The sequence below is a fragment of the Acinonyx jubatus genome, chromosome D3 (assembly GCF_027475565.1).
Source record: "Acinonyx jubatus isolate Ajub_Pintada_27869175 chromosome D3, VMU_Ajub_asm_v1.0, whole genome shotgun sequence".
Classification (NCBI taxonomy): Eukaryota; Metazoa; Chordata; class Mammalia; order Carnivora; family Felidae; genus Acinonyx; species Acinonyx jubatus.
In genome coordinates, this window is record NC_069392.1 from 47,310,095 (window position 1) to 47,322,136 (window position 12,042).

Below are 12,042 nucleotides of genomic sequence, written 5' to 3' on the forward strand. Positions count from 1 at the left end.
ATTTATTTATTTATGTAACCTTTATGAAGTTTTTCTAAGCTCTTAGGGCATGTCTTCCTTAGTAAAAAAAAAAAAGATGGTACATGGTACATATATGTATAACTTTCATATCCTATTATAATTAATATTATACTTTTTAATGTGGTTGTAAGAGTTAAATGAGTAAATTTTTAAGGAAGTAGTTTGTAAACCATACAACATAGAACTCTTTCCTATAATTTACAAAAACTGTCTTTATTTTCAAGTAACTTTTATTTTGAAAAAGTTGACTATAGTGTGGCCAGTTTCTCTCCAATTTACTGTTCAATTTATTCTTCAGGTATTTCTTACCTGTGATTAAACTAAGGATAAATTAAGCACTAGATGCCCTTTTTTTTTCTGGCTTTTCTTCTATTCTATACTTCTTCCTTACCTAAATTCTGCCTCTTATTGTTTAGAGATTCAGGACGAAAGAGTTTGTTGGAGTAAAGGCATTAGGAAATGATGTGCTCTTGACTGTTAGGGGAATTTATCATTTATTTTATACTGTAACTTATTTGGTAAAGAACACAGAAATAGGCTTAATGATCAGTTTCTTCCTCCTTCTGAGCATGACTCTGAAAACATTGACTTTTTTGTTGTTGTTGTTGTTCCATCTTCTAGTTACAACAGTTGGAGCTTGCGCAGATACAGCATAGAGATGCTAACCTCACAGCTCTTGCAGCCATTGGACCAAGAAAGAAGAGACCACTAGAATCTGGGTCTGGAAGTGAGGTATTGAAGTAATGTTTGTTATTTTATTTTTCATGTCAAGAAAGCAAGCCAAAAGGAAGCAAAGACATGTACATAGTTTATCCTACCTTGCATGCCGGTGCTGCCAAATGCTTGTTAAAACTCTCCTTTGCCTATTTTATAAAATATTAACTTTGCCTGTTTTTTTAGGATATATGTCACCTTGAACTTTACTCCTCTTGATTACTTATTTTATACTTCTTCCTTTTCCCTCCACCCACCCCCGTCTCTACTCATAATGAGTCACATTATCTCAGTTTTTTATTTCTGTGCATTCTTTCCACTGGTCTTAGATAATCCTCTTCCTACTGTATATCTAAATCGAGTTCATATCTTTTTTCTTAAGTTTTTTTAAAAAAATATTTATTTATTTTTGAGAGAGAGAGAGACCGACCCCGCATGAGTGGGGAAGGGGCAGAGAGAGAGGGAGACAGAGGATCTGCAGCAGGCTCTGCAGTGACAGCAGAGATCCAGATGTGGGGCTCCAACTCATGAACTATGAGATCATGACCTGAGCCGAAGTCAGATGTTCAACCAACTGAGCCACCCAGATGCCCCCAGTTCGTATCTTAAGATCAAACCTGCCATCTTTTTTCTTCCATGAACCCCAACTATGCATTCCTTCATTGACTTCTTGTCTCAGTACATAATATGTTTGCATGGCAGATTCTTCTCTGTTCCTTATATGATGGATATTTTTTCTTTGCAAGATTTTAAACTTTTTGAGCAGATATAATCCTATTCATTTGTATTCCTCCACAGAACTTACATACTCAATAAAAATTGTTAATTGTTTGATTAGCACCAAGAAAGGAGCTGACCTACATCACTAGAACAGTTATTTGATGTAATGTTAGATTTGTGGATCGATCATCAGGGTGAGATACAGGTACCACTGAGGTAGGGTCAGCAATAGGAGAGCTATGGCTCATCTGTTTTGCTCTGTAAAATTTAAATATGCTTTGAGACCAGCTCCTCCCTAACATATACCCTGAACATTGACAGCTCCTAAATAAATGACAATCATCTCAGTAGAGGAAGGATTTAAAAAATCTAGTTTTTCATTATAAATGTAATGAATGCAATATGTTCACAGGTCCCCCAAAAAATCACAGTATAAAAAATGTTTGAAAAATAAGTGTCCCTCCTCACAGATTTCTAGTTCCTCGTCTCCTGCCCAACCAGACGAAACCATTATTAAGATTTTTGACATAGCCTTCTAAAAATTTATTATGAATATGCACATGTATCTTATGGGTGTTCACAGATCCACGTGCTTGATTTTGTTTTTACTTAATTGTGATCAGACTATGCCTATTGTTCTGCCCTTGATGTTTTTTCCCCTTTTCTGTAATCTCCGTCACATAATTGACCTCCATACTTTTTAAAGGTATAGGACATTACTATGTGTAGATAAACATAATTTACTCAACCCATTCTGTAATGGAAATTTAGTTTTCTTCCAGAACATTCTTGTACTTACATTGTATAATGTAACTGTAGGCTAAATTCCTAACAATGGAATTCCTGGTTTAAAGGCTATGCATAACATGAAAAGCTTTTTGGAAAAATTCACACAAAAAATAAATGAATCCCCCCCATATACTCACCACTCTGGTACACCTACTATCAATGTATACCCAGTCTTATTTAAATCTGAACCAACTTTCTCTGGTTTTTTATACCTCAGGTTATTTTTTTTTTAAGTTTATTTATTTATTTAGAGAGTGAGCATGTGTGGGGAATGGGAGGGAAGGGCAGAGAGCGAGAGTGAGAGAGAGAATCCCAAGCAGGCTCCTCACTGTTAACATAGAGCCTGACATGGGGCTCAAACTCATGAACCATGAGATCATGACTTGAACTGAAATCAAGAGTCAGACATTTAACCTACGGAGCTACCCAGGTGCCCCTTCCTCAGGTTATTTTAGTTAGTTCTAGACTCAGTATCATTTTATCCATAAATATTGTTTGTTGCTTTTGATTTTTGTTACATATTTAAAAATGACCCTCTGAATAAGTTGTATCAGTTTTTAAATCCATTAGTTCCTATTTAACATTAACACAGATTATCTTTGCCCTTAGATGGTTGAAAATGTAATTTTTAATAGAATATTTAAATTGCAAGTAAAATTGAGCAGTTTTTTCCTATGTATATTGGTACTTTCAGTTTACTTTTTTCAACTGAGTTACGTTTTTCAATTGATTGAGAAAATGGAACACACCACACCCCTCCACCCCCCTTTCCAGTTGTCTAGGCTTTCTTCTTGTAAAGTTTTTTATTTTCCTAAAAAGAAGATCTTCTGAGTGTTTGTGCTCTGGTTTTCCATTCTATTTGGGAAGGCCTTTCTTAATTAGAATTATGTGTTAATACATTTATCATTTCACTTTTTAAGTACAAATCTTTGATTCATCCAGAATTTCTTTTGAGTAGGAGTTAAGATATGGCTTTATCTTTATTCCCTTCTTCTTTGTTCTCCCCCAGGCTCACAAATCGTCCCAATACTATTTACTCAATAATTCTTATCCCCACTGATTTGAAGTGCTACCTTTATCACACAGATTCAGTATTGAATACAAATTCCCATATGAATTTGGGTCTGTTTCTGCATACTGTGATCCAGTATGCATACTGTGATCCACAGAAATTTTTGTGAGAAAATGTTGTATCCATGTTGTCTTGAATGGCTACATACAGCTGTTGAGCGATTGAACTGTGGCTACTGATTGAGGAAATAAAATTTTAATTTTTAATTCTATTGATATGTATCTATTTATGTATTACTACAAAACCTTTATTTTTCCCCATCCTAACCATTTTAAAGTTACACAGTTCAATAGCGTTAAGTATATTCAATTTGTTGTGCAACACATCTACAGAACTCTTTCGTTTTGTAAAACTGAAACTCTATACCCATTAAGAACTCCCCATTTTCCCCACAGCCCCTAATAACTGCCATTCCACTTTGATTCTGTGAACTTGACTACTTAAATACCTCATGTAAGTGGGATCATATAGTATTTGTATTTTTGTTACTGGTTTATTTCACTTAGCGTAATGTTCGCAAGGTTGCACATCTTAATGTATTGAAAAAATATGGTAGGGATGCCTGGGTGGCTCAGTTGGTTAAGCATCAAACTTTAGGTCATGATCTCATGGTTTATGAGTTTGAGCCCCACATCGGTGTCTGTGCTGACAGCTCAGAGCCTGGACCCTGCTTCAGATTCTGTGTCTCTCTCTGTCTGTCTCTCTCTGTCTCTCTGTCTCTCTCTCTCTGTTCCTCCCTCACTTCTCTCTCTCAAAAATAAACAAACATTAAAAAAATTAAAAAATAAAAATATGGTAAAACTAGCCCAGTGGAGAGTTTTTATGTTTTTATTATTTCTCTACCACAGGATGACCCACTGCCCTTTATTTTTGGTCTCTTTGTATATGAATGTGTGTAAATATTTTATTAAAACTGGGGCATGCTATTTCATCATGAAGCATATTCCTATATATATGACTTAGCATACTTGTTTCTTTGTTGCAAGAACAGTTATTTATAATTTTTTTCCCATCCACAGAGTTATTATTTACACCTCCTTTGAGAAAGAGCTATAGAGATATCTAAATTCCTATCCTTCCTTTCTATTAGTATTATACAATAAATCCTATATTATAGCACATGGGGTGAGTACACTTGCTTTGAACACAGACAAATCTGGGTTTTGTTCTTTACTCTGTTAAGTTTTATAATTTTTGACACCTTCTTTAAACACAGTACCTCAGTTTTCCCCATTTGGAAAAAGGGTATAATACCTGCCTGTAATGTTTTAAAGATTGGATTCTGCAAAGTGTTCAGCTAGTTTCTGGCCTCACGAGTGGACTTAATAAATTATCATTATTGTCATCATAGTAATAGTACCATTATTTTAGCTTTTAATCATATTTTATTAATATAAGTAGTCTTCATGGTCCATAGTAAATTTGAAATGTTAACCATTAATCTCTTGAGACCTTTGCTTCTCTATCTCATTTGAGTTTGTCACAAATTTTAAAAAACAAAACATTCCCTGGTGTACAATAATCAGAGATTTTTAAGTGTTTTTTTCTTTTACTGTATGTTCAAATCTGAGAAAGGTCATAGGTTAGGGGTCAGAGAGAAATGTATTTTTGGTGTTCAGAGATAAAAACTAGTTTATATGATTTGTCTATTGGCATTAAAATGCAAGATTATTAATTTTTAAATTTCAAAACAGATGTGTCATAACTTGTGTTTAAATGTATTGAAGAGTATGTTTGCTTGGTGCTTCTTTAGTTTTGAGAATTTAGGCGTGTACATTTTCCCCTGTATTTCTTGGGTTTTAAGCTTAGGTAGTTGTCAGATTTTACTATATTATATAACAGTACTTTTAAGTAATGCTAACCTAAATTGAAAATACCATTTCTTTAATGAGCTGGTAACATTTTAGTACAATCCTTATTTTGAAATTAGCTTGAAGACTATTTTCTTATTTGTTGATTTTTATTTATGATATTTTAACTTTAAAGGCCATTTTCTTTTTAAAATGAGAAACTGGAGAAATGATGTTTTAGGTTTATTGCTGATTTATTTGCCCTCCCAGTAACTTAAATTTCATTAATTCAAATTATTAAAAACATTTTTTTAATGTTTATTTTTGAGAGGGAGAGGCAGAGCACGAGTAGGGGAGGAGCAGAGAGGGAGGGAGACACAGAATCTGAAGCAGGCTCCAGTATCTGAGCAATCAGCACTGAGCCCAGCATGGGGCTTGAACTCACGAACCACAAGACCATGACCTGAGCCTAGGTTGGATGCTTAACCTACTGAGTCACCCAGGCACCCCTAACTGGAATTATTTAAAACTCTTTATTCATTTGTCTTATTCCCTCACAAGGAATGCAGAAGTTATGTATAAAACCAGAAACTGAGGCTTTACTTTTTATCTTCTTTGTAGATGGGAACCTGAAATCTTACCTGTTTGATTTAAATTGGTTAGGATAAGCAGATAATCCCAGAGGGGAGTGAAGTAGAGTCTGGTTCTTTGAAGAATAACTCCTTAGTTTAAATGCATTTTTTTTTTTTTTGTCTACTAAAAATGCAGAAAATTAAGCTTACTAGTACCTTTCACATTCATAGATTATCATTTTTGTTGATAATAAATCAACAATAATACATTTGGAGAAATTAGTTTTGGACTTTTGTCCTTTAGTATTTTTTTTTCTGTTATGTAAAATAAAGCAAAATTATCTCTTATCCTTAAAAAGATTTGTATAACCCATATATTAGACTGGCCCCTTATACAAACCATAAGAGACTCTTAAATACTGAGAACAAACTGAGGGTTGATGGGGGTGGGGGAGAGGGGAAAGTGGGTAATGGGCATTGAGGAGGTCACCTGCTGGGATGAGCACTGGGTGTTGTATGGAAGCCAATTTGACAATAAATTATATTTAATATAAAAAAATAAACTGGCCCTTATAGATTTACATTTGATATTCTCTTCTATAAGTCCTTTTTTTTCTTTTTTTTTTTTCCTCTTCTAGAAGTCTTTTAAAAAGTTGAATAGCATCAGCTACTGTCTTCCTTGTGTTACCCTGGCAAAAAGCAGCAAGTACCAATTATCATTTTGAATCAACTATTTATACCATAAACCTGTCAGCTTTACAAAGGGAAGAAACAGGGGTGCCTGGGTGGCTCAGTTAGTTAAGCATCCAACTTGGGCTCAGGTCATGATCTCGCGGTTAGTGAGTTCAAGCCCCATGTCCAGCTCTGTGCTGACAGCTCAGAGCCTGGAGCCTGCTTCAGATTCTTCTCTCTCTCTCTGCCCCTCCCCTGCTTGTGTTCTCTCTTTCTCTAAGAATAAATAAACCTCCAAAAAAAATTTTAAGGGAGGGAAATAGTTAAACTTTACTGCTTGGTAATAATACTTGAATTTGTCCTTAGTATCCTGCTGTGGTTTGAAGTTTTATGTGTTGGTGTGGGTGTATTTTTATATAAATATGTATTTATATATACACATATACATAAATATGAAATTAGTTTTTAAACTAATATAGGCTATACAGGTACTTATAGCAGTAAATTAGAACCTACTTTAAGGTTTAGAGTGTTTGCATGTTTGTATTGCTTATGTATATTGCTTAGATCATGTGCGTGGGGTCCTTTGGAACGTTAAGACATTAATAACTGTACTTCCTGTATTAATTTTAGATCCTTGGATTAGAAAGGATCTTTATTAACAGTACTTTCAAATAGTTCACATAGCTTATTAATGATCCAACATTCATAAGGATATTTCTTCATTTTTGTTGAACATAAAGATAGGTTTTATTTTTACTTTATAACATATCTTAAAAATCCCATCATTACACATAAAAGCAATTTTGGAGCTATCAAAGTACAAATTTTGGAATTTCAACATGCAGTTTTACTCTCATTGCTTTTTTACAAACATAAATAAATGAGGCCTCTTGAGAACATTTAATTATTCAGTTGGCTTAAAATTGCTGATATTTCTTTTAAAATTAAGTGGTTTCAGTACCAAATCAGCTACATGGTACTTATAGTATTGATGTGTCTAGTATATGTTGCTTAAAATAGTGTTCATTTGCTAACCAGAATGAAGAAATTATCAAGTGGATAGTATATGTTTGCTCTGTCTTGAAGCAGGCTAGAATGCTACCCTGTAAGATTTTAACTCTTCGGTGGGGGAGGGGGTGTGTGTGCCTGCGTAGCCCAGTCAGTTAAGCCTCCTACTCTTGGTTTCAGCTCAGCTCATGATCCCAAGGTTCCTGGGATCAAGCCCCACGCTGACAGTGCAGAGCCTGCTGGGGATTCTCTCTCACATGCGCTCTCTCTCTCTCTCTCTCTCTCTCTCTCTCTCTCTCTCTCTGCCCCTCTGCCCTCCCCAACCCCCCATGCATTCTCTTTCAGAATGAATAAATAAACTTAAAAAAAAAATAAGAGGGATAAGAGAAGAAAGGGCTTTTACGAAACTTTGCTTAGCAATAAATTAAAAGTTTGAAATCAAAAATAGGTTTTTTGACATGAAAGGGCACAGCTTTAATCTTTATGTTCTTGAGGGGCACAGGTAGTGCCATTTTTTACCACCATTCTTTTGTGCTAGGCTACAGTGGAACCATAACTTCTGAAGTGTGCATTGTTATCTATTATAGCTGACTTGGAGATTTAAACATACTTATTGTCATCTAACACTGGCTATAAATATCACATAGATTGGCTGGAATTTAGAGCATGTTATTACTTTAAATAAAGAAGTAGCTCCTTATTTTTAAAATGTTATTTAATTCACACTTCCATAAACAGATCTGCCTCTTTTAAATTTTCCAGAGATACAGAGGTTGACGCTGTCAGCCATGTTCAGGGACTTCATGCGAAATATGTTAAAGTGCACGTTATGGATTTATCTTTCCTTCTTCCCAAATTTCCCTTAAATATTGGTAAAGGAGTGAAAACATAAATACACAAGAATAAGGAAGAGAAGAGAAAACACAATAAGAGTATTTAGTAGTATTTGAGTTCAAATTGACTAGAGACTGGAGGCATTGTTTCTAAAAAAATAATAATAACCAAGAGAAGAGGCCTTAAATATTAATATGAACATGTTGGCAAGGATAAGCAGATATGTAAGGGAAACCTCTTACATGAAAAGTTAAAAGGAGAATGTGGAAGAAAAGGTATGAAGCAGTAGGAAACTAGAAAAAAAATGTAAAAAGCAGAATGTGTCACAAACGTGAAACAAGAATAAAAGCTGTTTTTAACAATGACTAGAGAAAATGGAAGACCCTTGGGAACTGAAAGTGTGAGAGCAGAAATAAGCAATAATAGAAAGGGTTAGAAGTTAAAACATAGGGGGGTGCCTGGGTGGCTCATTCGGTTAAGCGACCGACTTTAGCTTGGGTCATGATCTTGCTGTTCGTGAGTTTGAGTCCTGCATCCGGCTCAGCTGACAGCTCAGAGCCTGGAGCTTGCTTCGGATTCTGTCTCCCTCCCTCTCTGCCCCTCCCCCCACTCATGCTCTTTCTCTCTCTCGAAAATAAATAAACATTAAAAAAATTTTTTTTTCAAAAGTTAAAACTTAGGTCAAATCCAAACAAGTATTTTTTTTTTTTTAAAAAGACAAAGATGGTATGGTGTATTTGTATCATGTCAAATTTGGTAAGGTAGAGCTGCATTTCCCAGAATACCTTTTCTTGCATAGTTCCTGGTTACTGTGGACAATGAGGTGTTTTGATTTTGCAAGGTGGAAGTGAGACTGCATCCATATTCTTACTCTCAGAAGATAAGCGTGGGCACCCTGGGAGCTACTGCAGCTCACAAACATTCTTGGTATGGGAGAGCCACAGGGCTCCTCAGCTTCCCCCATTTCCTCTCTATCGGCTTCTCCAAACACTGGGCCAGGCCCAGCCCCAGACAGAATCAACAGCTGAACATAAACTGACCAGGTTCACCATTACTTAAGGCCAAATCTCCATTAAAAATGCCATATTCTCTATCATTCCTAGTGTTCTCTGTTCAAATGCTGACTGATAAAGACACCTGTATCATAATTAGTTGTAGAAGAACAGTAACGTAGTAATGATGGGCTCCTAAATTAGTTCTAGGTTTTCCAGAATTGGTTCTCAGGTCTAATTACATTTAGAAGCATTAACGGCCCTGTTTCAAGTGGCAGAGGGGACACTGGTGATCCATGGCATGCTGTAGCAAAGCAGTTAGTTTATCACCTTTAGACACTAGTAATCAAGTGCCCATAAAAGGTACGACTATGGGAGACCAAGTATTTACTGCCACAGAACATTTTAACATGAAAATAATAATAATAATGGGATAGGTTGATCCCTTCAAACTATATTGGGGAACTTAGGAAAGGAAATGGCTTTAGCTTCTGAACTCAGAATCCACATAAAGAAGTGAAATCCTCTATGATTGCTATAAAAGAAACCCCTATCTCTTGTAGCCAAAGGCAGAGATTTCTGAAAACCAAATCCAAAATCTAATCCTGCAGGTGGCTGAGTTACAATATAAATTGAACTTCTAGTTTTGTAGTCTCTTGTGTTAAGGTTATGTAGAGAAAGAATGGAAAACTGAAAATTGGGGTGGGGAATATGGGCAGATTCCAGTGAAGCTAGGTACCTTGGACTCCTTAATTCTTTCTAGCCACCTTTACTTTACCATCCTACCTCTGTCTGAGGGAAGTTAGTCTCCTGAGGAATCTATAATGGCTTGCCTTAAGGTAGTTAAATTGCTTTTTAAGAGACCGCATCTTCTATCACCACCTCTCATTGCTTTTATACCTCTGTAACCCTCTTGCAACAGCCCCCAGGGCATGAGGTACTTACCTACTAAGCGTTACCCATGAGGAAGTGTGATACACACTGAAAGAAATAAATGATTTATCTGCAATTACCTGGGGGATGGTATAGGAATGGAATAGAGCAGAAGGTATATAAAATTGAATCAGGCTGAATTTATTGATAAAGGCTCACTAAGCAGAGATTCCAGATTGAAGGTATTAGGTCAGAGGGCTATGAGTGGTTCTAACAGTTTGCTTGGTTAGTTAACTAAAAACTACACTAAAAGGTGGCCTAAACTAAGTAAAGTTGAGATAGATGCTAGACTTTTATTTATATAGAGGAAGTTATCCAAAGGTTTAAGGAGATTAGAACGCTAGAGTGGGTTTTTCATTAAAAAAACAAAAACAAAAAACTTGACCACATGTGTTCCCCAGGTGAGTCTAGAGACCACTCCTTTACTCAGAGCTCTGAGAAATCCACTCAGGAGGAGAGCCCCAACATCCTTGAAGAGCTCTATTGGCTGTTTTTTAAAAGAATGACAGGATAACTGTTGCCATCAAATTAGGATCCTTGAATTATTCAGGAGTAATGGAATCCCAGGTGACAGCAACAAATACTGGCACTTAATTGCAAAAGACAAAGGGTGAGGGTGTGGTTACTGTAATGGTAAGGAAAGCCACAGCGGTAATCAGAGAATTCTGAGTTGGCGGAGATCTTTTTCATGGGTGAATTTGGTTATAGTATCTGTACAGCTGAGATAGATGGGAAATTTTATGAATTATTCATTGATTTTTATATACAGAAGAGCTCTAGACCTGGGGAACAGAAGTGTGACTTGAATGACCTCAACAGAGTTTATAACCCCTCAATCTGTCCCCAGATGTAAGCCAGGTCCAAGAACCTTTCAATGAAGGGAAAGCTGGGTCCTGCCATATAGCCAAAAATTTATACTGTTGATCTGCTTCTAGGCTTCCCCCAAAGACCTGCAGCCATTTACTAGAATAATGGACATTGGGGAATGAGAAATAGACTCTAGGGATTGCTGAATATTGACTCTGAGTGTAATGAATTCTAGAACATTCCAAACACCACTGTTTTCTATCAGTCAATGGAGTTTTGGCTTAGGCCCATCTAACAGTGGGCCCAATGTGGTTGGTTATTTCCATTTTCCTGGAATGCATAATTGGAGTAGACAAATTGAACAGTTAACAGAGATCCCACATTGGTTAACTGACCTGTGGAAGCCACTAGAATGTTATCTACTTACCAAGATAAATTATTACATGGAGGGATTGCAGAGCTACCATTAAGAATTTGAAAGATGCAGAAGTGGTGATTCCTATCACATCCCTATTCAACTTAACTGTTTGGCATTGAAGAGGACAGATGGATCTTACAGAACGATAGTGGGTTATCATAAGCTTAATCAAATGGTGGCTTCAGTTAAAGTTGTTCCAAGTGAGGTTTTGTTGCTGGAACAAATCAATGCAACCCCTGGCATTCGGTATGGAAATATTGATCTGATATATGCTTTTTTTTCCTATATACTTATTAGGCAAAAACATCAGAATTAATTTGCTTTCAACTGGTGGTGTCAGCAGTATACCTCCACTAACTTATCTCAGGGCTATATCAAACTTTATGTCATAAGCTAGCCTGCAAGGACTTGGATAGCCTCTCCCTTCCATAGGACATATGCTGATCCATTATATTGGTACCATGATGATTTGATCTGCTGAGTTGGATGTAACAACTCCTATAGACATTTTGGTAAAGTGCATGCATGCCAGAGAGAGGATAATTCTCACAAAAATTCAGGTGCCTGTTACCTTGATGAACTTTCTAGGAGTCCAGTGGTTTGGATTATGTTGAGATACCTTTTCTAAGGTAATAAATAAATTAATTAATTAATAAATAATAAATAAATAAATACATAAATAAATACATAAATAAAT

General features: G+C 35.9%; 1 protein-coding gene across 3 annotated transcripts in view; it reads left to right on the forward strand.

Moving 5' to 3' along the window:
- The window catches only part of TAF4B (TATA-box binding protein associated factor 4b), a 162,156-nt gene that overhangs the window by 90,240 nt on the left and 59,874 nt on the right, over nt 1-12,042 (forward strand). For all 3 annotated transcript variants that reach the window (XR_008291818.1, XM_027068680.2, XM_053206431.1), the window contains one exon: nt 643-753. Coding sequence is in view for 2 of the 3 variants with exons in the window: in XM_027068680.2 (XP_026924481.1) it covers nt 643-753 (111 nt within the window). In the remaining variant the exon portion in view is untranslated. The remainder of the gene's footprint in view (nt 1-642; nt 754-12,042) is intronic.